The 27,538-nt window shown below is 45.2% G+C and overlaps 1 protein-coding gene across 1 annotated transcript; it reads left to right on the forward strand.

Annotated features, from left to right (window-relative positions):
• The first annotated feature begins 1,251 nt into the window (after window positions 1-1,251).
• PXDC1 (PX domain containing 1) lies at window positions 1,252-27,538 on the forward strand. The gene is made up of 5 exons (XM_065052505.1): window positions 1,252-1,683; window positions 14,866-14,957; window positions 15,242-15,359; window positions 18,819-18,930; window positions 25,864-27,538. Exons 1-5 carry the CDS (start codon window positions 1,428-1,430, stop codon window positions 25,979-25,981), a joined length of 696 nt encoding a protein of 231 aa, XP_064908577.1. The 5' UTR covers window positions 1,252-1,427; the 3' UTR covers window positions 25,982-27,538.

A 27,538-nucleotide genomic window follows, 5' to 3' on the forward strand; every position in this document is an offset into this window, starting at 1 on the left:
ACCGGCAGAAACTGGCTTATATTTGATAATTCATAGTGTGAGTGCAACGACCTCCAACCTCCCCAAATTATACAAACAGGAAGGGTCTCTCCTGCCCCAGGCCATGGCATGACCCCGGGAATTCACCCAATGCCTCCCTCAGCAGCAGAAAGCCGGTGCCGGAGGCCACTGCCTTCAAGCAGAGGCCCATCCCAGATGATGAATCCCACGTCACTGTGCTGTCATTCGCTTCACCTTCAGCATGTATATCTTAACCCTGCAGCTTCTAGGCACTTTCAGACATCCAGGTGTCTCCCACACACTTCCTTGCTTTACAGTGCATCTCCAGTTTTGACAGATGACTGTATCTGACTGTTCCAGCCCTGCCAGCTCTCCCAGTGCCCCATGCTCTCTTGTGCCTCAAGACAGTACTTGAGGTCCCTGGTGGGAAGGAGAGGCTGTATTTGCAAGTGCAGGTGCCCCCATCTCCCTCCTGTGAGAGATGCTGCTGGAGGCTCTCTCAGGGGTGGCATCCCACCAGACTATTAAGAAAAGGCCGAAGGACTCCCAGACACCAGCTGTCTACACCCTTTCTCCTGCTTGTCCTCTCAATAATCGACCTCCGCCTCCCTGGAGATGCCGGCACGGCTGCCGGGGTCTCCCTTTAGGCTGCCCAGGGCACTGACGGTCGCTTTTCCACTGTGTGTGCTGCTAGGGGCTGGCAGCCTCGCATGCCGCAGCTGGAGACAGTGTAAGCAATTCTCCCTGTTCCTCCCTCAGCTGGCTGGGCTGGAAGTTTTGGGTTGTTGTGTTTTTGTTTGTTTGTTTGTTTGTTTGTTTAAAAAAAACACAAACACACAAAACAACCCCCACACCACCAAAAAACTTCTGGGGTCACTGGGAGGGGAAGAAATTTCCTCGTAATATCTGTGGCGTCTGCGAAATCGTCCCGAGAAGGAAGAGGAGGATCCCGCCGTGGGGACCGCGGGTGTTTGGGGGAGGGAGTTGGCGCTGGCTGCGGGACCGGGGGCGTCACAGCAGCCGCGGGCAGCCCCACTCCCTCCCGCCGTGGACGGGAGGGGCTCTGCCTTCCTGCAGCGCCGGGGAAGAAGGGGCCGAGCTACCCCGCTCCCCGCCCCGGGAGGGGGTGAGAGCCGCCCTGCTCGGTGCCGGGGGCTCAGCGGAGCAGAGGCTGGGGTGCCCGGGCCGGCCTCTCGCTGCGGGCCACCGTCTATGAGGCGCCGGCGAGCCCTCCCTCCAGCGCCGGGAGGCGGCTCAGCCCCGGCGGGCAGGGCAAGGCAGGGCCGGACCAGAGGGGGGGCCGTGAGGCGGGTGGCACCCCCCTTCTCTCTTCTTCCTCCTCCTCTTCCTTCTCCTCATAACTTGGCCGCGGCGGCGCGGAGCGCTGCGCTTCGCCCTCCGCCGGCGGCGGGGGATGCGGTGGCGGGATGGCCTCGGCCGTGTTTGAGGGCACCTCGCTGGTGAACATGTACGTGCGGGGCTGCTGGGTGAACGGGATCCGTCGGCTCATCATCAGCCGGCGGGGCGACGAAGAGGAGTTTTACGAGATTCGCACCGAGTGGTCGGACCGCAACATCCTCTACCTGCACCGCAGCTACTCCGACCTCGGCCGCCTCTTCAAGCGGCTCCTTGACTCCTTCCCCGAGGACCGACCCGAACTGTCCCGCTCCCCCTTGCTCCAAGGTCTGAGCAGCCTCCGCGGGCGCGGCGCTCGCTGGGCGGCGGGCGGGCGGGCGTTCAGCCGCTGCCGCTTTTCCCGGGATGGCGGTGGCGGGGCGGGCGGTTCCCCCGGGCGGAGGGAAGGGGTGAGGAGCCCGAGCCGCTATGCGACCGGACGGGGCGGGGGGGCTGGGAAGCTGCGGGGGCGTTTTGCGGTCGGAAACTCCGCTCGGGCTGTTGATTTCTGTCGGTTTTGGTTTTTTTTTGTTTGGGTTTTTTTTTGGTAAATACACGGTGGGAGTGAAGGGCTGTCCCGCAGCCCGAGCTGGGGCGAGAGCCGCGGACTCTGCGCTCCTGCAGGAGGGAGGTCCCAGCCCCGCCGCTGTCCGCAGCTCCGCGGGGACAGGGGCTCCGGGCTGATCTGGTCTGGGCGGCAAAGGGGTTCACGCTGCCCTTCACCGCTGCCGCCGGCCTCCCCGCGGCTTCCCGAGGAAGGGATGGGAGGGTTGTTGGCAGGAGAAGGGCTGTAGCTGAGAAATCTCCGCATGTTGGTATGTTGTTTGCCACAAGGAGAGCGGAAAAAAATAAGAGGCTGCAGCACTTGCCAGTGGACCGAGCGAGTCTGGGAGTTGGCATAATTCCTTGCATAACTTCTGCAAAACAGGGGAATTGCATCAGTGGTTAGAGCTGGGTTTTCTCTTTTCGTTTCTGAAGTGGATTAGCCCAACTTGAGAGATGTTACCCATGCTCAGGCCTCTCTGTACAGAAGCCGCATGTACATGTTAAGCTCTCTTGGGAGTTGGTTTTAATTTGTTTAACTTTTGGGGTACAGTTAGATACAGTTATGTGTTTACTCGAAAATATTTCAAGTGTGCAGAGTTGTGCAGGCCAGTCTGCTCATCTGAAAATGGACGTGTCTGGAGAAATTCCAGTCTCCCCAGTTGTTTGAGTAACCACATAGATTATTTGATTGAACAGAAATGGGAAGAAGCCAATATTTTGTGTATGTTTTCCTCTGTGAGAGGATAGGGAAGGACTCGGTGATCCTGAGGGTCTCTTTCAACTGAAAGGATTCAATGAAGCTCTCCCCTGCTCTTGCTTTGCCTCACACCTTGCTAGTGTGACCCCCCATTGCAGAGGGTCTACGTTTTGCATTGTGGGGGCTGGTTCTCCACCCTGCATACCAGTGTAAATCCACCGCATTTATTTCTCCGCCCTACCTGTGTGACAGCGGGCTCTCTTCCCATGGAGGGGAGGCAGCGACAGCAGGTCCTTCCCGGGCTGACTCACCAAGGATGTTTTCTGACGGGTGTTTAAAGTGAGACACGGCTTTTTCTACTGCCCTGCCTGATCCCTAACCTCTGATGGTGGGTTGGGGGGGTTGTGCCTCCTTTAAAAATGCTTATATCTTTCCCTTTTCTTCTTTCCCTCTCGGCGGCGGGAGCCAGAGCCCGTTCCCCGGCCAGTGTCCCCCGGCTCCGGGCTCTTCCCCTTCCCGCTGCCGGGAGGTGGCCGCTCGGTCCCGCGGGCGCCGGGGCAGCTCCGCCGCCACTCGCAGGCCCCGAGTGCCCTCTGCAGACGGCGGTGATGGGCGCAGCCCGGCAGTCCCTTGCTGTCCGCCCCGGGCTGCGGGCGGGGAGATGCTTGCGGGAGCTGGGTGCCGGAGGGCGGCTGTCCCTCCAGCTTGGGTGCGGGCTGGGAACGGAGGAGTCCTCTGGCTGTTGCTGCAGATCGCTACACCCCCACCTTTCAGCCCTGCTGTGTGCCTGACACAGTGTGCTTATACGGTGTCTTACATGATTAGGTTGCTGATCAAGGATCTAAAATATTGTGAACATGTATTATCCGTTGAGGGTGATTTTTAGTAGTGCTGAGCGGCAGTAAATTCTAAGTAACACGGCCTATCAGTGTATATGGCACCTGGGCCCCAGTTTTTGAGGATGCCAGGTAGCAAGCCTGCCCGTGGCCTGTAAGGCACAGCGCCTCCCAGAGTCACTGTGACTAAAATTTGACTTCCCAGCGTGCTGGTAGTCCTTGTACTTGTTGGCTTTGTGGGTCTCTGAAGAGTCCTTGTGAGCTGGACTGGGACGTGTGCTGGCCCTGGCCACAGACAGACTCGATCCGTGCTGGCCCTGGCCTTTTGCCCATCACAGTGTGCTCCCTCCCTCACTTCAGGGACAGGATCTCCTGCATGTTCTAAAGCCATTCTCATTCCTCAATGCCTCTCTCAAGTGAGGGTGGTTCCTCTTCTGTCTGAAGACCTGCCAGAGCTTTTGCAAAATATTAAACTGTTTTCACATCTCTCTGAAGCATCACTTGTGCACTTGGAGCCAGATGGGATTGTAGTCCCATGCACTGGCTTTACTTGACAGTCCCAGGTAACATACCCCGTTAGTGCATGAACAGCTGAGAAAGAGTAAACATCCTCAGCCTGCAACACTCAATTGCTGCCTAAGACCTGGAGCCAGCAACCTTCACTTACCCTTATCTCAGGAAAAGGCGTACTGACTGCAGTAGAATTGGGAATGAGCAAAGCATCAGTCCAGGATTTAAAAAATCGAAACCCAATATAAGCAGACCATGATCTTTACAGCTTGGTGAGTGAGTGGGGGTTTACTTTGCAACAGAGACAGAATAAAAATGAGGAATAGTTTCTAAGCAATCACAGTGCACTTCACAATTTCAGTAATACTCTGTTTAAAATTATGCTGCTCCTGCTCTAGAGAAAATTACTTTGCAGAGCATGCTTCTCTGCATAGAGAACACTTCATCATACCAGCATTTTAAAGTGACTGCCCACAAGCTTGTGTAACTTCACAAAACTGAAACATAAAAATCTCTCTTAACTAAGTGACACTGATGCAAAGCTTTGGATGTAAGAACAGATTGCATGGGACATGTCTGGTCTTTATAAAACTCTGGGGGTGAGCATGGCTTCTTAATGTCCTGTTTAAAGGCACTGTAGGCACTGTAGGCATTGCTGCCTACAGTGAAGCTCGACATATTAAACCCAACAAAAACACCTGAAAAAAGCACACTCTTGTGTGTGCTAGTCATATACATTTGTGTGTATTTTTATATACAAACAAATGTATGTGCATATGCATGTGGGTCTGTATATGTGTGTGTGTTTATCTTAGCCTTTCTGAAATAAGGTGAATATTAGCTGTGCCTTTTATCTGGAGGAAGTGGTAAAGTGTTGCAAACCAAATCTGTGTTTCATTGAAGGACTCCAAAGTCCCTACAGATTTGCCTAAGTAGCATTAAAAGGACTAACATTATCCTACAGCTCAGTCAAGCTGCAGAACGTTACATTTAAGGGATATAGTTGAGCTCGAGCTATTTGATGTTATTAACTTTTTAAAAGAAGATTTATTTTTTTTAAGCATCAGCAATATTAGAAAGAGTTGGTTGTTACCATTATTGCTGATTTCAGCAAACAGCTCGTGCTGAGGAGGAGTGTGCCCCTTTTCTTGCTCAGCAACAGCAAACCATCCTCTCTCTTCCTTTCTTCACCCCTCATCCCCTTGGACTGACTTCCACAATGCTTTCCCTCTCTGTATGTGTTGGAGCTGCTGAGTGCTTTGAGATGACAGAGGAGAGGATGTGAGGTATGGTTTTCCACCATGGCTGTTCATCTCACCCTTTATTCGATATGAGAAGAGGGGAGGTCCCAGGAGGGAGTATGGCATTCACACAATCTGGCCTTGTCTTTGATAACTAATATGCACATGTGGCAAAGTGCATTCTCTGCATCTGGAGTGTGCTATGATGTTAAGGGCCAAGGACATTCAACAACAAAAGGCATCTTACTGGTAAGCTGGTAAACAGGGTTAGATATGTGCATACCTGCAGGGTGACTAAATATGATTCACTGTGATGTTACCAGTAACTTGCTAGTATTTTATTTGTGTCTGAGATGTGCCCATCCCTTGCTCTAGGCAAGTGCACAAAAGAGGATCACAGAAAAACATGGGCTAGTCCACACATAAGAGAGCCAGAAAATGGCCTAATGTCACTAAACTGTCTGTTTCTATATGCAAACTAAACAGCTTTTGTATTTAAATCAGTCTTCATGAGAAAGACTGCACTATGGACTTAGAAACTGACTTAAAACTGATGATTTAGAAATAGCTGCAAGAGACCCAATAGACACTGGAAGTGAAGTATAAACCTGGAAAAATACTCTTCTCTTTCCCCCACCTCCCCCCGCCCCCCTTTTCTCTAAGTATTACTTCTGAGAGGTTTTAATCTAAGATTTGTCCCAGAACTCGATCCATCTTCAGTGCAGTCAGCAGTCAGACACCTGCCTCTGACTTCAGTGTGGGCAGGATCGGCCCCTGAAGTGCTGGACCAGGGTGCCAGAAGAACGTGTTAGCAGCCTTTCAAAGCTGGGATTTGTTTTGCCCTTGCAGTGGCAGGGTGGTTTCTGGCAATCCTTCTCTGCCACTGTTTTGTCACCTTTGTCATCAGAACAAGGGCTCAGATGCTCTTCTCATGTCACTGTATCACACCTATGTGTCGTGCCTGGTCCTGCTCTGTCACTCTGAGCTGTCAAGTCAGAAACTCTATTCAGTCTTACAGTTTTGTTTTGTTTTGTTTTGTTTTACTAGATGGGCCATCTCTTCCCAAAGTGTTCATTTTCCTCCCCCTTCCTTCTTTTCCATGCCTCCTCTGACACATTCTGCTCTGTCATGGCCTTTTTTTTCCCCTTGTTCTCCTTTCTGTTATTTTCTCTCTGCTTCTTCGAGTTTCTTCCCCTGAGCTGCTTTCTGTTCCTTTTCATTGCCTCCAGATTTCCCTCACCGGCTTGCTGCCGTCCATGATTATCTGTGGCTCTCCAGAACTTTTCCCTTCTGCCTTTCTGGTACTCAGCCTCTGTCCATTCGCACAAGTTCTCCAGTAGTGGTGGAGATTTCCTGTAGAAACTTTGCATCCATAGCTTGCCTTGTAGCGTAGAGGTAGTCACTTCACCTGCAGCAGAGCCTGAGCAGTCCCTCCCAAATGACTAACGCTGAGGTCTAGCTCTGAGGCTTGTGCTCACCCCTGGCATGGCTTCCTCATGCAGGATGCAGGTGATGGGCTTTTTTCCATGTCCGAGTGTCTGTGCACCAGGAAACACGTGGGAAGCTCCTCCAGGGCTGCCCTTGGAAGGGCTTGCACAAAGCAGAAAGCAGTTCCTGAAAAGCTGGCCCAGGAACATCATGTTTGCTTGCAAATGTTGCATTCACAACTTACCATTTTCTATATACTGCATGATAGTGGTGTTGTTGTTTACAAGACCATCTGGGAGTGTGATTTATGGGAAGAGGGAGTTCTACAGAAGCAGCATAGTGGTTTCCACAGACAGCAGCTGTTTCAGTGCTGTGACAATGCAGATAAATACACTGCATCTATTGTGCTCTTTTCATTGTTGACATTGTCAACACTTCATTAGTGAAGCTTTCTCAGAGCTTCTGTCTTGCAGACAAAGGATGCAGTTCTTAGTTATCAGGCTCTAGCAGCTCTGTATAACCAAAATTAAGTTTGGGGCTTCTGGGTTTGTTTTCTATTAGCTGAATTTCATGGTTCATCGGTAATGATGGAGATAACGGAAGCTTGCTGTGTCATTATAAAGCTAGGCACAAGTTGCTTGTTTTGTGATGGATGGAGGCAATGTGTCTTAGAGGCTTTTGGTGGCATGGAATGGAAACGGGGTTGTTTTTTCATGACAGTTCTCACCTGATAAGAAACCAGTGCTAGAAACAGTTGTAGGAGCTTGCATTTTTCATCACACTTTGACTGGTTTGCTTGCTTTTATCTCATGCTTCTTTGACACCTTCGAGCCATTCTTGTGGCTCATCAGGCATCAAGACAGGGAGCTCTGTGAGGAAAGCCGGTCTGCTGAGTTCTGTCACCAGGACGTGCCGTCTTCCCTTCAGAGGTCCTGGGAGATCCCATAAATAATAATACATGTGTGGAAAATGCATCAGCTGGAGGACCTGGACTTCTCAGCTTTTAACTTGCCTCCTTGCTTTGCGTGGCTATTTGAGTGTGCCAGGGTCCTCAGGTGGTCACAGTCACAAGCCCTGCTCTGGGGGAGTTCATTTGGATAGTTGTTTGGATAGAACTTTGACCACATTTTTACATCTGCATATGAGCTGCAAAAGAAGAAATAGCCTGTGTCAGAGCTAGGTGTGTGCAGTGCAGGCAGGGTTTTGGAAGCTTTCTGTCTTTCTGCATCTGTATTTTCAATATGCTCTTTGCTACCTGGTGGGACTTCTAAAAGTACAGAGTGAGTTACATGCCCTTTGTGTACTCACACCCCTTAAAAAACCTGTCCCTATTTTGTTCCTCAATGTCAGGTTTAATAAGGCCAGCATAACATGTAACACATTTTAAAAGTCCACCCTCTGCACTCCTCTTTTCAACTCCATCATATCTAGCTGCTCCCTGAGTAATAACACCAAGATGGATCACATCAGTGATATTGCATAAATAATAAACCTTTTGTAAAGGCTTTAAATACTGTAGTGACTCTTATAATCTGAGATGGATGAATTTCCCCATGAGGGGAAGGGGTAAGCGTGTCTGCCCCAAGAGAGGGGTGTTGTAGAATTAGGCAAGAGGCATCAAAGAGGGATTGCCAGAGCTGCCAGCCTAAGCCAGACCAGTGCTGTAGCCAACTCTGGGATTCTGTCCCTAGTGATGAGAACCAGATGCTGCAGAAGACAGCATAAATAACTGGCAGAGAACAGAAAAGTGACAGTCCTGGTCTCTAATAATTGGAGATATGATATCCCTGATTGCCTGTAATTATCTCCCCTTCTCTGGATCTTATCAAGTCTTTGGACTTAAAGCATTCCTGTGGTGTTATTTCTACAGAGTTATTGAAGAAATATTGTGTTTAACAAGCTTTCCCATCTGCTTTTCTTAAAAAAAAAATTCCTGCCCTTACATACCACTAAGTGTTCCTTTGTCCTTCTAACAACCTTATATCCTATTCTCCTCTATCAGAGAGGAGACAGCTGTAAGTGGGAGCTCATTTGTCCTCCTCAAAGTCCAGTCTAAGATGAATAATGCCATGGTTCCCAGGCAGTGAGGCTCAGGGAATGTGTGTCTGCAAGGAGGAGGAATGTTACCAGGGCAGCTGCTGATGGGGAAGAGGCAACATGACTGTGAAGCATGGAAAGATGCCAGCTTAAGTGGTACTGAGTCCAACAGAGAAAGAAAATGGGAAGCAGTGCAAAGGAGGAAAACAGCGGAAATCATTGGGCTGAGTTGCCACCTCTCAGCCCTGGTCCACATCACAGCTGAGTAGCTTCAGTCCCTGCATGATTCTGTTGAATATCAGTCCTCAGGGATATTCAGAAGTCACCTTGACATGATGACATGACAGATTAGCAGCCTGGTCTGACTTTGGACTTGGTCCTTCTTTGGATGAACCAAATGACTGCCTGAAATCTCTTCCATTGGATATTATTCTGTGCTTTTGTACACCTCCTCTTGTGACTGTGGCCCTCCTGCTATTGCCCCATCTGCATCCTGAGTTGTATGTGTGCTCATGGATTAGAACATATCTGAGGGAAAGAAGGAAGAATGAGGGTAAAAGATAAAAAAGATTGAGCACTACATGTTAATTAATACTGTAACTGTTGAAGCCATACAGCCTGGTCAGGAGAGCGAGCAGGGTAGCAGTCTTCTGTACAAGATAGCTCACGTGTCTTCGCTAAATATCTGAAATCCCTAGCTGCTGCTCATGGGCTTGTCCAAAGAGATAAGGGTGGGCTCAAGATCTGAATCTATAGGCCTTAAATCTTTCTTGTAGTGTGGGTTAACAGAACACAGTAAGATTTCTCCTTAGATTTATTTGCTGCATCTTTTTTTCACATTGATGTCTACTCTGCAGTCTTCCTATAGGGGATGGAGAGAAGATTAGGTGAGGAGGGCTCAATGCAATATTTTAATCTTCATATACCTACTAAAATACACAGCATTTAGGAGTATCGCCATTCCACCTTGCACACGTTGTCAGAAAGTACACTTTGGCTTCTGCTCCTGCTCAACCTCCTTTACGTATGAAACTGATTTTGAGAAAGCAGGAGATCTCTTGGACATTCTTTATTCCTCTCCTGACCACAAGCCTGAAGTGGAGTCCTTCAAATTGAAGAAACAGGGCTTGCCCACAGTTTGAGATCAGGTACACATAGTGACTTGTACATAGCAACACATCTCCAGAAAAACAGACTTCTCTGTGTCATCATTGAGAGATGGAATGAGACACACTTGACTTAAACATGAACTCACTCTTCCTTGAAAGGCAGTGGAGAATTGGTGAGACAATGTGCTCATTGTGGACACCAATAGTCAGGACTGCGTAATGATTCCATTATGACCTCCGGAGCACATGCTGCAATTCCTGTCCCACTTTGTTTGGTAGAATCATGCAGCATGTTATCTGCGGTTGTCAAAATATTATTAGTCTCAGATTTGGTGGCTCATGTGGCAGTAATAGGACAGGCCTACCAAGGCTTGCGTGTTGACATCAGGAATTGGCTCCCCGTTCCTTCTCCTCCTCCGCTGAGCTTGTTTCCTGCTCCTTTGCAGCCCTGAGCCCCCTCCCATGCTATGAGCCAGCTTGCCGGGTATGAAGCTGCTGGCCTGCTCGCTCAGCCTCCTGCAGCTGCTCCGGCACCGGGGTCCCAGGGCAGGCAAGATGCTGCAGACCCCAGGTGCTGTTTGGGCCATGTTTCTTTCCAAAGATGTGTCGCTATGCGTAAAGTTGCTACTTACCTGTGGTCTCAAACTGCAGGCAAATCCTTTTCATCCAGTCTTAAGGAGTCTGCTTGGGGCTTTTGGTCTGGGAAGGGGCAGAAAAGATGTCCAAGGGGTTGCCTCCTCCTTTCTTAAAAGGAGATGGCTGACCATGGGGGTTGTGCATACAGCAGAACCCTGTTAAAGCACATATCCCAGGTACAGGCGAGTGCTACCCTGGGTTAGGAGGTGTGCCTGTATCGTCCCTCCTGTCACCCAGAATGTGAGCTCCCCTGTGTGCAGGGTGAAGAAACCTTATAGGTTTGTGGTATTTGGCAACAGGGTTTGTGGTAAACAAGGAGCCAGTGGGTTTCCAGTTTACCTCCAGCCCTATAAACATAGGTGTTCATAGCATTTAAATCACTTGAAATGATAGTTAATTGTCTAAGCACAGTTTGGGTAACAAGACAGAGAGCAAAGCTTTCCTGTGAAGAGTTTGCACATGTTTTCCATTAGCAGTCAGGCAGGGGCCAGGGCAGAGGAAAAGGCATGAGAACAGCCTTTCACCATGACCTCACTAAGAGATTTCCCAGCTCTGAGCTCCGCTCTGTTGCATGACTGAACAAGTGAAAGAAGACACAACTCTTTCCAGGCTACTGGTTGCTTTACTGGTGTCTTATTTTTATTTTATAGCAAACTGTCTGAATAAGGATTCTTGGGGTCTACAAGTCCCAGATGGAAAGACGGGCATGTATTTATGGTCTGTGGGCAGAGAGACGACAGCCTCAGGGCAGGCTGTAGCTGCAGTATGGATGCTGCATACGTGGCCAGCGAGTCCCGTGCACTCCAGCTGCATCCAGCTTGTGGTGCATTTGTGTTGGGGTTAATGAATGGTGTAAGTGCTGGGCTCTGTCTGCAGAGTCAGCTGGCGTGTGTGTCTCTCTGTTTGTTCAGGCGTTTCCAGCATCTGGAGATTCTACACCAGTCTGTCCTTCTACCTTTTTTAAAAAAAAAATTATTTATTTATTTGTTTGTTTATTTGTTTATTTATTTTTAATTTGCCTCACCAAAGCTTCTGAACCAAAAAAAAAAAAAAAAAGAAGAAGACAAATGGGTGAGAAGCACCCACAAAATGAAAAATAGAGGTGGAAAAATTGGGTGCAGTTCTGTGACCTTTCTTTCTACAAGTCCTGATTCCTGCTAAAACTCAGTATAGTGTCTGGGTGAGAAAGGAGCTTGAATGTGGCATCCCAGCCTGCAGCCTCTTGCTTCTTCTGTGAAGGCTGGGGTTTCCTGAGGTGAAGCTTTTGACAAGAGCAAGGTGTTCCCTGCCGCTCACCTAATTGTGCTGGCGAAGCAGAGGCAGCCCTGTATTGCGGCGTGGGAGAGGAAATGAGTTACAGGGGAGAGTAAGCACCTTAAACCAGTGTTGCCACCAGCGGAGGCTTCACCTCACGAAACCGCAGTGTTTCTCATGCACGGATGTGCTGTAGTTGATGACAGCAGCCAGTTAGCAAGTGCTGAAAGGGAGCAAAGGAGGCAATGGGGCCCCCGCTCCTCCCGGCTGCTTGGCAGGCAGTGCCTCGCTCCATGTAGTGTGGCTGTGGGGTTGTAAGCAGTCCCTCGGGTTGTGGGATCAGAGGCTGCGATGAACAAGAAAACCATGAGGGCGTCTGGTAACTCCTAAAAACAGACTCGTAGAGTTAAGATAAATGAGGGCCTTACAAACTTTGTGGCTATTGCAGACGAAATTGCAGGGTTCACTATATATAGCCAGTCAAGTAATTTCTATGTATTTGGGCAGTAGGCATATGGAAAGGAAGGCTTTAGCCCAGCCAAACTTTATTTCCTGTGTGGAGGATTCATGTAAGGTCAGCAGCTTTACACCCCAAAGCTGTGCATCTGTAACCATTAAGCACATATATAGGAAGCCGTCCAGGCAGATGTGTCACTTAATCTCCTTCCTACGCTGTCTGCCTTTTGGTTTTAATATTACCAAAAGCTTCAGTAAGGAACAGCTTTTATAATGTCAGATGTTACAAGTTGTCTGTGCCAGTTTCCGAGTTGGAGCGTGGGTTTGCGTGGCTGGTACCTTTCCAAGAGCTGGAGGGATGAATATACCCAGGCTGGAAATTCCTGGTAGATGCAAGGAGCTGTAAAACCTCCCACTGGGTGATCTGTGGCAGTGTGACAGGCTGATGGCTGTATCTGACTTCTCTTGCTGAAGCATAAAAAGGCCGTGTAGGATTGCAGATGCTTTCCCTGATTACTAATGGGGGAAAATCCTAACTATTCGACGGATTTTCCTCACAGAACAAATGGTCAGTGTTGCTGATGAGGTGGTATTTTTTTGTTTGTTTGTTTTTCCTCTGGCCTGAGTGTCTTTATTTGAAAGTATCTTTTTTCCTAGGAAAATACTAATTTCGACAGTGAATGCTTACTTGGGAAAGGGTCTGAGGTTGGTGGTGGATTTGAGAGAGAGCAGCCGAATGCCACATCCAGTGGTTCAGCAATGAGGTGTTTGCCTACGAGGTGGGAGCTGCAGTCAGGCCATCTCTGCTCCGAATGTGTCAGTATTTACATAGACAGGAACAAGACCAGCAGGAGAAGTGGAGGCACTCCATGGTAGCCAGCACCATGGTGGCTACCTTGGTTTTCTCTGATGTGGACTACAGCAGGGCAACAGCGTGTTTCTAACATCACAGATTGGGGTGTCTGAGCTGTGGGGCCATTGGCAGCGTTTTTTTAAGGGAAGATGAAAACCCTTTATTTCGAAAGGTTTGAGCTTGGTTCAGATGTGGGATGGGAACATATTTGTGGAGGGGCAAAGCAGATCCACCCAGGCCTGCTCACACCCAGTAGTTAGCAAGATGAAGGGTGCTGGTCTGCCATTCAGGTCTGTAACGTCAAGCACAACCCAGCTAACACGCAGTCTGCGGACCCACGCAGATGAGTTAATTCACCTTTATAGCCTTTTAGCGAAATTCCATGCAAAGCTACCTGACTGTAGCATATGTCAGTCAAAGCAGGATATGCTGCTGCCTTCTGTGCCTGGTGTGCTCTGCTCTGGGGTGAGGTGGTAGCGATGCAGACAAAACAGACAAGATGAGGGACAGTCAAGCAATAGAAAGGCTTATGCAATCAGGTTGCTTTTGTGGGACAACCTTCTAGTAAACCTGGTTGCACCAGAGACAATCTCTGCTTTATTTAGAACCGTAATTGGAGGAGAGCTGACAGCTTCAAAGTCACACTTTTGTCTGGAAAGTTTGTATGGGATCAGATCTCATTGGTAACAAATAACAAGGTCTGATGCAGATTGAAACTGTGGATGTTGTCCCCGTGCTGCTCATGTTTGATGGCCATTTTTTCTACATTTTGAATAGGGAGATGGAGATGTGCTTAATTTATCACAATTTTAATATATTGAAGTGTTTTCTCACAGACTGCTTTACAGAGTTTTAGTTTTGATAGTTTTTATTTATTGGGTCTTTTTCTGCTCCAGCTTTGTGGCCTGTTTGTTTGTTTGTTTTTATCAGCAGAGCTTGTTAAATTTAATTATCTCTTAGTTATTTCATGTTCATGTGTATATAGTGCTCCTTCGAAAAAACACACAACTATAGGGCCAAAACAATGACTGAGTTAGAAAAAGTATGTTACAAAGTTCAGAAATAATAGGACTGCTAGAGGGATGCAAGATTTTAGGGTTTACTTCTCATATTCTCTGTACGTGCATATAACCTGTGCTATATTTCCCTAAGTCTTGCATGTTATATGTATGAAATATGGTGTTAGAGTTGAAGATCCCCATACCGAGCAATTCAAAATTAGAAGCATTGTAATGCATCATTCTGGACACTGGACAGCAAAATTTCCATTTTAATCCCTTCTGCAGAACTGTGATAATTCAGTGATTATTTAAAAAAAAAAAAAAATCAAAAATTTATCTTACACTTGAAGAACATGATACTGAGAAATCTTCCTTGGACTGCTCACAGGGGCTTACATTCAGAGAAATACAAGACTGACCTCAAAGCCTTTTGTTTAGCTTGTGTTTAGTTTTTTCCTCTTATCTGTGGGTTGTGGGTTTTGTTTTCTTGAGTTTTCTTTTGCTTTTTATTGTCAAAAAAAAAGGATGAATCATGGTTCTTGGAAGCAGAAAACAGGCTGATTATCACTGCTGGGAATGCTGTGTAGTGAAACTGTGGGTGAAGGAGTAGGTGGTTCTGTTTCTGCTTGTCTTGCAACTCCTAAATATGATCATAAACAGCTGATTTTGTGTCAGACTTGTAACTCTGCTGGTAACTACACCCACCTCAGTTTTATGATCAGTGTGGCTTAGAAGACATTTCTGGGAGGCATGATGTTTAAGGTTGTTCCTCATCTTCTGGAGCGGCTGCTTTTGGCTGCTGAAGCATATGTACACATGAAGGCGTGCTTTTGTCTGTGCTCACGATCTGTTTACTTTGTTTCTAGGGCTCATCACAATAAAAGAAGCCCATGATATAGAAGCCAGACTTAATGAAGTGGAAAAGCTCCTGAAGACTATTATAAACATGCCTTGGAAAGTAAGTAAGCCAAATTTCTCATTTAGCCCAGCTTGACTCCTCCTTCATGGTGACATGCACTCTCATGCAGATTAGAAAGCGATGGGCTTTGCCAAACTCTCAAAGAAACAGCAATTTTTTTTGGTATCTTGGAGAAGTGCTGAGTGCCATAACTGTGTAATGATATCTCCAAGCTGCTGCTTGTAATAAGTCTTTCTGTTGTACTATGAAGGGGTGGAAAGGGGAAAGGGACAAAGCAAACTACTGGTAAAAAACAGATGTCTGTTTCTTCTTCTCTTTTTAAGTATTCAAGATCTGAAGTTGTCCTCACATTCTTTGAGAGATCTCCTTTGGACCAAGTTCTAAAAAATGACAATGTCCATAAAATTCAGCCAAGCTTTCAAAGTCCAGTTAAAATATCAGGTAAGAGTGGTTAGCTTCCTACAGTTGACACAAGAATTACAAAATGAAAATGACATTATTTCCTGTTCCCCTTATTCTTTCTCCCTCAGCAATTCAAAAGATAGTTCTCCATCATCCGCTTTATAATAAAGACATATAATGAGCCTCAACATACTATGCAATATGCATGCAGGCAATAAAGTGACAGGTGAAACTGAAAGCTGATAAATGCAAGGAAGTGGATGTGAGGAAAATGCAGTCATTGCTATCATCACATGTGATAGTGCTGTTACCACTTAGGAAGGAGTTTTTGAGGCTATTTATACAGTTTTGTGAAACTGTAAGCTCAGTGCCAAGTGGTGAGCAAAACCAGCGGTAAGAATATTAAATATTATTAGGAAAGGAGAGGAAAACAGAAGAAAGGAGCACAATCCTATCTTGAAAACAGTGTGTGCAATTCTGGTCTCTCTATCTTAGAAAGGATATAACCATACAAATAAAGGACAAGGATTCAAATTGTTGAATAGCTTCTCTAAGAAAAAGGTTGAATAAAGAAGGACACTTCAACTTTGAGAACAGATGACAGAGTGGCGATGTGGTGGAAGTCTACAAAGCTGTGAATAGAAGGAGGTCAATTACCCTGTATTTCTATTGAAATGAGAACTATAGGTTTTTCAGTAATGTTAACAGAAAACAGGCTTTAAACAAACAAAAGAAATACTATGATATTGTTTTGTTTCCATATGGAGAACAGTTATGCAGCGGAATTTATTGTCATAGAATATGGTAGAACTGAAAGTATAAATGACTTCAAAAAGGAATTAGACAAGCAAAGGAAGGAAAAGCACATTGAGACCTATCACAGGGTGGAGCCATAGGAAGCTTCTAAAGCACAGATGTTGGTGTGTAAAATTGAGAGCATATCACTTTATCCTTGTCTATTCTTTCAGCCTTTCCCCTCTTTATCTGCTACTGACCATTGTTAAAAAGTTTGTGAACTTTTGATATGCCTGGTTTTATATATCCGTACTGAAACATTTTGTTTGAGCCTAATGGCAACTGCTGCTTTTGTGCTACCAGAAGAGTTTATTTCAGATAGTGAAATAAAGTAAAATACTACATCAAGTTACACGAAGTGTTTAGCATTAAACTGGTATCGGTTTTCTTAGGTAGTAGCAGTATATCAGTTAATGGCCAGTCAGCATGTCAACATGCTAAAGGTATGAACAGTGTGTCTTAAGGATTGATCTTATACACAAGGTAGACCTTTTGTAATTGATTCTAAGTGAACTAGTCCTCTGTTAAATAAATATTCTATTAATTAAATGGTAAGTGGTTTACAAGTCCACCAATGACTCTTTAGACAGGTACAGCATCTTACAGAACCTCAGTGAGAAGCATGGTCTTGCCAGCCTGTCTCGGTTGGTGCCTTGTGGAGCCCCCAGCCCAGGCTGCAGTGTGGCATGGGGACTGCAGAGAAGAGTCCCCAGGGTCATGCTGCAAAGTGGGGTAACACAGGTCTGGCTTTCTGGGAGCCAGAGACAGGAGCCAACATGTGTGTGTTATGCCCCCTCTGTGGCCAGGAAGGTTTGGATGACGTCTTGAGTCGATGTGGAGGCCTCAGGTGAAATTCCTCATGTTTATGTTCCCAACATTAGTCATCTTTCAAAGACCGAATGTGATTACTCGCTTTGCTCCTGAACACTAAGACGTATTCTCAGCATTGACCTTTTAGAACATATTCCTTTTTTTTTCCTGAAATACGTTGCTACTCCGTGGGACCAAGCTGTGAAATGGGTCCTAGCACCTGCTCATTGTGAAGTGAAGGATCCCCAAAGTATGTGCTGTGAAAATGTTTCAAAGGGTGGCTGCTGTCAGTGATAGCTTGTTCTTTTTGCAAAAAGGCAAATATCAAGAATAAATGCATTTGGAATTGCATTGGTTGGAAACTGTAGCATTGCTTTAGGCTGGGGCTTTTTGCTGTTTGGAAGGGTTTAATATAATTTTTATGAGGGTGTGTACCCCCTTAGGACACACTTACTCTGTGTGTGTGTGACTCAGTGTGTCACATGGTGGGTACAACAGAGAGAAGAAGATGATCAGGATGAATCTAGATTCAGAGCAGGAATGCCTGGCTGATGGACAGAGGCCAGCAGCAAAGGGAACCCTCCTGCCAGCCTCTCTGTGAAGGAGCTGTGGAAACCGTGTTAGCTGAATAAAGTTTGGTTTTAATTCTAAATTAATTGTAGTAGAGATGAGTAATACTTAATTAATTGAAAAAAGGTTTTTCCTACCTGTGCAGCTATTAGAAAGCATCTTGTGGTAATTATATTTATCATTTAATTGATTGCTGCAATGAGTCTAAGAACATAGGTGGAGATTTGATTATAATTGATATTTGCCTCATCAGAATGTTGCACACTGGAACTGGTTTCAGTGTCTGGCAGTATTGTCAGTAGATGGCAGTAAAGGCTAACATTTAAAGCGGTTCACACAGCAGCGAGATGCTGTAACTCTTTGGTCATGTCAAGGACACCGGGAAAACGCTGCGGCATTCAAGTCAGTCATAATGCAGGTTTCTACATGGCTTGCAGACTTAGAAAAGCAGGCAAAAGTGGTTTGTATTCTCTGAAAAAAAGCAAACTGTCCCCCATGTGGTCCTGTCCAGAGTGGTAGGTGATAGGGAAGAAACAAAGGGCTGCCCTCTTAGATGAAAATCAATTTTGAATTTATGGTGTAAATCTTATTCTGCAGTACAATGTTGGTTCAAGGTGAGTCATGAGTGAAGTGTGATTCTGCAGGGATTCAGTGTTTTTAGCACCCCTAAACAAATTCTGCTAAAGTCTGTTACAGTAAAATATAGTCTGAAAGTCAAAGATTACTTTTTCAATAAAAAATATCTGAGGTTTGGCTTTTCCTTAATGTAGGAACATGTAAATGTACACATCATAAAATTCCCTCTCTTCTTTCTCCTGTCTCTGGAGAGCTGAGGGCAGCATGGAAGATGGTATTGTTTTACTCTCCTTAAAGATGTTAGTTGAACTAACTTGGAAGGTCACTTTTAATTTCCTTTTTCTTGTCTTTTTGGGTTTTGCTTAACTTGCTTAAGACTGGGATTATCTAGGCAAAATACAGTTATGTTTTGGTAGTGGTAGGTTGCAACAGATAGATGTGCTGCCATTCTGCTTAAGGGTGACAAGGATTTTACCACTGGTAATAACAGGGCTGAAATTTGGCCTTGCTTCACACACTTCATATAATGAATGGATTATGTGAATAATATTGCTTAACCACTGGCGGTTTGCAGAGGTAAGAAGCTGCGAAACCAACTCTTCATTCCTTCTTTCTTGGACAGATTTTCAATGTCACACACACATCCCAGTTCGTAACCATGTCAATTCCATATGATATGCAGTGTTTTCCAGATTTTTTTTTTGTGTGTGTGTGTTTTCATCTTGTTCTTCTTTCTTTTCCTGACAGAAATCATGCGATCAAATGGATTTTGTTTAGCCAACACCGAAACAATAGTCATTGACCACAGTATACCCAACGGAAAAGAGAAGCACCTGGATGTAGATTCAGCAGAACACTTGTAAGTGCACTTTGTGCAGGAGTAATGCTGTCAGCTTTGGATAAACTGTAGCTTTTTTTTCCCCTTAGCAAAATGTTATCCTCTGTCTAGGAGCAAGGCTGGTACAGCTGTTATTCTGACTGGTTAAAGATTACTGAGTGTGATTGCAAACGCTTCACAGCTCTTTCTATTAAAATGGATAAAATGGCTGTCAGTGAGAATGATTGACCCCAAGGAGCTTAGCCCCCTGTGTATGAAAAAAAGCTGTAGTTGTCATGGGGTCCTGCCAGGTGAGAATAGAGGAGTTTTCTTTCTCTCATGACAGTGATGAGAGCTGATTTGAGCCCAAACTTGGAAACCCAAACATCCTCACAAATGGAATATCCTGCTAGGAAGGGTATGCTTTATTTGAGAAGCAAAACACCATCCCCAGAGGAGGGGAACACATCCCTCTGGTGCTGCAGCATGCTGGGACTTGGTGAAGCACATGGATTTCATTAGGGGAGAGGGAAGTTAGACTAGTGTTATTTATAAATTCTACCTCCTAATGCATGTAAGATTCTGGGGTCAGAGACCTGTAACTAGAAGAGCTTTCATGCAGGTCTTAGGCCAGTAACCGTACTGATAGATGGGTGTTGACGGAAATCTGTTCCTACAGATTTATGTCATAGCAGGTGATTGATTTCTCAATGAGCTTCAGCTAGTGAAGTGTTTAAATATTTTTAATGAGATACATTGACCTACTTTTTCATTAAAGCAATGAAAATGATGGAAACAGAATACAAAAAGCCTTATGGAGGCTTTATATTTGAATGCAGCACTGTCTTGCCACATCTGAAATGTGATCATTGCCAGTCAGTGGAATGGTTTAGAGGTTGACAAGACTTTTGTCAGGTGCTGGAGTGTATCTCTGGCTCTCATCTGATTTCTTGACATCTTTCTATTCACTTATCACTTAGTGTTTTGAACCTTGACCTTGCTAACAGCATTTAGGCTTGTAAGGTTGTATTAATGAGAGTAAAGAGACACACTGGAGGTAATTCTGTAAGGCAAATGTCTGGAAATTACGGTGATCATAGTCATAGTATATCACTCTTTAGTAGTAGGAGTGACAAATAATAGGAGCAAATAACCAAAGAAAGCCTTTTTCTGCCTTATTTTGATGATTTTTAAAAAAATGTTGATTTAAAAAAATATATCTTTTTTATTTTAAAAATCTGCTGCAGCCCAAGCAAGACTTGCTGGTCTGGGATCAGAAACTGTCATAATCTGTCATCCCATTGAAGTTGGAGACTATTGAGGCCTGAAAATACAAATATAATAAAAACTGTATGGTATGCATAATTTCCCAGGAACTGTTGTGGAATAAACAAATCCAGGATAACAGCCTGGCTTTGTGCATTTGTGTTTTAACTTCCCTGGAGGAAGTAAATCAAGAGTCAAAAAGTTAATACATTTTAAATGCCTGTTTTACATGGTGCCCTAAATTTGCTCATCCTGTAGCTGTATTCTATAGCTGAGAAGTAATAGCTATGAGATAATAGCACTTGTGTAGCACAGCTCTTTTGGAAGAATTGAACTTTTTTTAAAAGCAGAAGTTTTCTATACTGTTGCTTCAAATGCAGGTTAGTAGCCCAGAAAGGAAGGTTTAAAATCTTTCAAAAACCTTTGCAGTTCCTTTTTGGTCTCTGTAAAATTTGACTTGCGTTTTGGGATTTGTGTTTTCTGTTCTGAAATCAGAATTAATTCCTTGTGGACTTGTATATCTTCGGATTGGAAGTTTTTTCTTTCAGCGACATTAACGTCTATATGACTTCTGTGTTTTGGCTGCTGACGTACTTGAATCAGACATTTGCAAAGCAAATCTGTACTTTTTGGAGAGAAGCACTTGGAGCTTCAGCAGGTAACATTCATTCCCCGAGGTCCTGCTGCACTGGTTAGCTGTTATAGCCAGCAGCATTACCTACCCAGTGATCCACCAGCTGAAATGTTGCACACTTGTTTCAGAAGAAACTACAGCATTTTTTCGAGTTGGACTTGCTTACTCTGTTGTTCTGAAGTAGTTGCTTGCTTCTTCCTTCATTTTCTCCGTAATTTTATTTGGCAGTACACCATACTTTTGCAAAATGTGATGAAGCCGGTGTGCTGAGCATCCATGTGGCATAGTTCTTTTATGCATGGATCTTGGAATACTCTGCAGTCCTTTTGAAAGGAAAGGTGGTCAATAAATGCACCCAAAATTATGCTTTGTTTTTGTTACAGAAGGGCTTGTCCCTGCCAGGACTTTCTGCACTTCTGTATTTTAGGCCAGCAGCAGAGGCTAGGCATTGGATATGCTGCCCTTTTGGCACATTCACTCCAGTACTAGATGTGCATTTTTCAGGATGGTGCTACTACTGTCAGAAGCATCTTGCAGCCAATGGAACAGACTTTCATGTGTGGTGATGCAAAAGCAGCACAGAGATAGTGAAATTAGATACAGAATTTTTCTAAGAAAATGAAATCCTACTCTTGACAGGAAAAACAAATACTTCCCCTGTGCTTTTTACTCTTAGATAGCCAGAGATCTGTTCAGGTACTGTTTGTACATAAGGTGATGAGAGGAGCTAGACTTTTGTCTCACATCATGTTTACATTGAGGTTACTCCTGTGAGTTAATGAGAAGCATCATAGACTCATAGAATCATTAAGGCTGGAAAAGACCCTTAAGATTATTGAGTCCAACCTAACATCAAGTAAACCTAATGCTGCTAAGTCTACCTCTAAACCACGTCACTAAGAGCAACGCCTCCACATCTTTTAATCACCTCTGGGGTTGGTGACTTCCCTGGGCAGCCTGTTCCAATGCCTGACAGCCCTTTCCATTAAGAAATTTTTCCTAATATCCAATCTAAACCTCCCCTGGGACAACCTGAGGCCATTTCCTCTTATCCTATCATTTGCTACTTGAGAGAAGAGACCAACACCCTCCATGCTACAACCTCCTTTCAGGTAGTTGTAGACAACAATTGCGTCTCCCCTCAGCCTCCTTTTCTCCAGGCTAAACAGCCCCAGTTCCCTCAGCCGCTCCTCATCAGACTTGTGCTCCAAACCCCTCACCAGCTTTGTTGCCCTTCTCTGAACTCTCTCCAGCACCTCAATGTCTTTCTTGTCTTGAGGGGCCCAAAACTGAACACAGGATTCAAGGTGTGGCCTCACCAGTGCCGAGTACAGGGGAACGATCACTTCCCTAGTCCTGCTGGCCACACTATTGCTGATACAAGCCAGGATGCTGTTGGCCTTTTTGGCCACCTGGGCACACTGCTGGCTCATGTTCAGCTGGCTGTCAACCAACACCCCCAGGTCCTCTTCCACCAGGCAGCTTTCCAGCCACTCTTCCTTGAGCCTGTAGCGCTGCCTGGGGTTGTTGTGACCCAAGTGCAGGACCTGGCACTTGGCCTTGTTGAACCTCATACCATTGGCCTCAGGCCATCAATCCAGCTGGTCCAGATCCCTCTGCAAAGACTTCCTACCCTCCAGCAGATCAAGACTCCTGTCCAACTTGGTGTCGTCTGCAAACTTGTTGCAGGTACACTCAATCCTCTCATCCAGATCATTGATAAAGAGATTAAACAGAAATCGCCCCAAAATTGAGCCCTGGGGAACACCACTTCTGACTGGCTCCATTGACCACAACCCTCTGGGCCCAGCAATCCAGCCATTTTTTTTACCTAGTGAAGAGTACACCCATCCAAGCCATTAACTTCTATGTACCTTGTTTCTTTTTCTTCCTGGAGAATGTTAGCAGCATCTCTAATGCATTAACTGAGGCTAAAATGGTCAAGAAGGTTGTCTTACAGCACAAGAAGTAGGACTTTGTGTCTGTCAATGTACTTTGGGGAAAAAATAGCAAGGGCAGCAGTTTGGGCGTTTAGGCATCTGCATGTCCATAGTAGCTTGAAGAGTTTATTTGGGGAAAAAGGCCTGTTGGTAACAGCACAAGAGCATTTTAGCTGTTGGGTGTCCTATACAGCTGCTAGCTGTAGTTAAACAGTCCTGGCTTATTTGCTTTGGTTTCATATGAGCATTCTAGAGCCATGCTTTGCAAACCTGTGCCCACACCTCCTTTTTGGTGGCCAGGAAAGCTTTCTGCCTAGCCACAGCATATGAATCCCACTAGTCACATGCTGCTTGTAGTACCCTACAGTGAGGATGAAGAACCACAACATCTGTGGGGCCTTCCACTTGTAGTAATCTAGTTTAATACAATTGACAAGAGAAGGAGAGCAGAATCTGGGTAACCTCTTTGATTCCTCTTCTGCTTTGTTCATTCTGTCTGCCCCACTGGTATTTCATAATCTGTTGTTTCTGGATCACTAACAGTCCGTAAGACAGCACAACGTGATCTGCGAAGTGTTTGCAAGATACCAAGTCAACTCCCTTCTGCACATGTTCCCACACATACAGGCAAAAAAACAGCCCGGAGGGAGTAGGGGAATGAGGATAATAAACATTCAAAGTTCAGTCTCATTTCAGTTTCATTATAAGTAAAGAGCTTAGCAACAGCACTGCAGGAGAAAATCCATGAGTTTCTGTTCAAAAGAATTGTGGTCCTCATCATTGACGAAGAGGTGAGTAGGACCACGTAGGAGTGTGGAAAAGACAGAACAGTGTCCATACATTGCAGGATGTATAGACCCTGCTATCCAATAACCTGTGGTGCTTCTAGAGGAAGTTTTGGGGAGCAATGGGAGTGGGAGATTTATCTGCTTGTTTACCCTCCCACTCTTCTTTAGGTCCTGTGAAATACTTGATTCTTAGGGCTCTCTAGGGTGAGGTTAGAGTGATGTCTGCAGTAGCCTCATTAGTCCAACTAGTTCATGTGTAGGTGAGATACAGTTTTAAACCTAAACTTCAGCTGTTTATCTGCTATTCAGAGAGCTGAAGTACGCCAGCCTGAAAAGGTGTTAGAGATTCGTCCTGTAGTCAGAACTAGGTTAGGATTTCTTTTTCCATCTTGTGCAATTTTTCAGTTTCTATTTCTTCTTTTTTCTCACTCTATCAGAATGAATGCAAGTTCTTTCAAATATTAAAGACAGTGTATGAGAAAAAGAAACCTGACAGTTCTGCAAGTCCTTTACTTAAACAGAGATGAGATTTAATCCTTGGCCTGCAGTGACTGCCTTTAACTGCTAGGTTATCTGGAAGAAACAAAATGTTTTCTTATTGCATAAATTCAAGCCTCCTTGGAATGGGAACATGTGTGACTGAGTAAAGCGTAGGTTTTAATGAGTTGATGCCTTCTGAATCTGAGAGCAGGTGTGAGACAGTGGGTAATCCTTGCAGAAGTTCAGGTTTTAACACAGGAGTCAAGAAGTGGAAAGGAAAATACCAAAACCAGTGAAACTAAATTTGGGAATCTCTGTATACTTGTATGTTCTCTTCTTGTCAAAGCCTAAGTCTCGTGCCGTGGGGAGGACAGCAGGCATCTGGAGGAAGGACACTGTAGTCATTGTTTCCTATTTGTGTTAGAGATTTGGCCTCGTATAAAAACCAAACCCAGAGAAGGTACTTGTGAAGTGAAAGGGTGAGAGTCCAAGTTCAGATGGGAAACAAAGGCAGTTTCCTTTCCATTCTTGTGTAGGAACTGAGGCATTTTGTGTCTCTGCCACATGCTGTGAGAACAAAATGGAAGGATGTGGATCTCAGCTACATGATTCACTCTTCCAGAGCTCACTTGCTGCTTCCTTCCTTCCTCACTAGTAGCTTTGAAAGTCAGGGGTGACAAGATGATTTGCTTGCATGCACCACGGTTCTCATTGACCTATGGTTTATTCAAATACACATGGATGTGGGAAGGAGGAGGTGTACATGGGATCAGGTCTGAGTACTTCTGTGAAAATTTTTCCACACCACAATGAAAGCTCTTCTAGACTCATAAAAATCACATCATAGATGTATCCAGAATTGCCTGACAAGAAATTATATGTCCCAGGACATTATTCATTCCTTCACAGGAGGGGAGCCCTGGGACATGAAAACAAATTAATGTTTTTGACCCATCTCACCTTAAATACAATGTGATAGCCAGGTGTTGTGGTATATGGAGTTCAAGTATTACAACACGTGCTGTGGAGAGTCAGAGTTGTACTAGAGAGAAGTCATAGAAATCCCTTTTACTGAAGACTATCTAGAGTGATGAGAACTTGCTCTCCTTGTCTGCTGCACAGCTGTGTGCTAGTACAGTTTTAAAGGGGGATAGCCATCATGTTTTACTGAGAGCAAATTCTTCAGTCCATTCATTTCCATAGGTTATAAAGAAGCAGGCTTTCTATTTATTTAAGGACATGGAGAGCAGTGGTTTCCATTTACTACTCATCTCTCTCTAGGAAGTGTTGAATCTTGTTTTACGAAAGTGACAGTAGATGCCATTGCTGATGCCTCCAGTAGATTACACTAGCATAATGACACGTAGACTGATGCCAGAGAAGCTATAGCTTCATGATTCATAGTTGATCTGCATGGACCTTCCTTGACAACTTCTAGTATTAATTCAAGTTTCAGGCTACCAGGAGAGGGGGTGAGATACTCAAGCTTTGGAAGAAAGCATTGGAACTCTAGATCTTTGTCTTTCAAACCAAGCTTCACAAACCTGAAGCTGCAAACCAGCATTAGAAATACTTCTTCTGCAACACTGCTCTAGTGTGAAGCAAGTCCACAAGTTACATTTACTCAGAAATTAACTTGCGGTGCCAGCAGAAGCGTTCTTACCTGAAGTCCTTTTTCCAAGTAGTCCCCTCACAAATGTCTTTTCTCAAAATTTTCAGGTGTCAGTCTTCAGATATCCTAGCCTTTTCCCTCTCCCTCAGTACTCTCAATTCCTTTGACTTTGATTTTCTAAAAGAACATTACTGACTTAATGCCTTTTGTTGTTGTTATTCTTTTTGTTTGGTTTTGTTTGTTTTTTCTCCTTAGGTTTGAAAGTGTTAGTGACTTTACTTCAGAGCTAGAAGACAGTGATGATCCAACAGCTTATGTCACCAATTTGACATACTACCACCTGGTCCCATTTGAGACTGATATTCTGGACTGAGGCTGCTCGGTGACTCAGTCAGCCGTTATCCAGCCGATCTCTTCGTCCACAGGCTCTGCTATCTCTGGCGTTGCATCTCTGTGAATAAGGCTGTGCAGGCAAGACCAACAGCAGAGAAGTTGCAGCAAGTACACCACAAAGCTGGTTTTGTAGTCTGGCCCTCCCGTTGTGTGTTGTGGAGACATCTTGTAAGGAGATAACTGCTTCGCTGTTGACAACAAACTCATTTTCTGTGAAAGCAAGGCAGCAGAGGCCTCTTGGGGCTCAAGGAAATCTCTGCGACGTCTGTGGGAGCTGCCACTTTGACACAGCCATGGGAAACTTGTGCTGTACTGCGCTCTCACCCATGCTCCTTGGCTTGCAGAACAAGTTGAGGCTTCCTCTTTTAGAATACCACCAGAAACTTCCCCAGATGGCGTGACCACACTTTTTATGCTACGTAAGCGACAAGGCAAGCAAACCAGCTGAATTTTGTCAGTTCCCTCCGTGGTTGCTTAATGGAGGTCTCGTGGGTCACTTATTGCGCAGCTACCAGACGACTGGTGCCTTACACGAGATGTCAGAAACACCATTGAGTGCCTCCAGGAAACAGAGCACATGAGCTGACTGCTTTACTTCTTTAAATCATGGGGTTTTATATATTCACGGAAGAGGCAACTACTCTTTCCTGGAAGAGTAAAGCAGACAGCAGCTGGCATTGCAGTGGACTCTGCATGATGTTTGGGTACCCGTGTGATTTCAGAGATCTGGAAAGCTGATGGGAAAGCTGAGAGGCCCCCTGCTAAGAACGATCAAGGTTATGACAGACACTTGGATATGATTTTTTTTTCATGTGGACCAGCCAATGTGAATGGTGCTTACAGTTGTTTACATCAGAGAAATAATTCCCTATGCATATTTCTCCCCAGAGGATGGGGAGGAAGGCAATGAGATTTATGTCACTGTGTTTGGACTGGAAAAAGAACAATAAGCTACAGTGTGTCTACAGTGGCAGGAAAAAAGCTCTCTCCCCTGCCAGCTTGGCTCAAGGAGTCTGTCCGGCTTTCCAAGATCTGTCTGCAGGGCCAGGTACAGGCTTTCTTGTCCTGTAATGCCATGGATTTCAGCAGAGGTAGGACAGTGGGAGCAAGAGCGGGGTTGGACCCTGCAGCCTCCTGACTACTGAGGAGTGACACGTGAAAATCTCCTCGGGGTCTCTCTCTTGTGGAGCGTTCTGAAATCCCGGCTCTCACTGGGAGGGATCAACACTCGACAACACGAATTTTTGTTGAGGTTTTTGCGATCTGATTGCAAACATGGGTTTGAAGGGATCAAAATGGGAAGGAATGCATTTTGGACTGGTTTCTTGGTAAAAGGGCTTGCTTGGTCCCGAAGAGGTTGACACAATCCCCTTCTGCAGACTTTTGATTTATAACTATAGAATAACGGTCAAACAGAATTTGCTAATGTAAATAATAAATTATTGAGAATCCTGATTCTTTTACACGGTATGTTTTTAAAATATATTTTAATGAAATAAAATATAACTCAACTTCAGTATAATTCTGCACCTTAAAA

This window comes from Columba livia, chromosome 2, assembly GCF_036013475.1.
Source record: "Columba livia isolate bColLiv1 breed racing homer chromosome 2, bColLiv1.pat.W.v2, whole genome shotgun sequence".
Lineage (NCBI taxonomy): Eukaryota > Metazoa > Chordata > Aves > Columbiformes > Columbidae > Columba > Columba livia.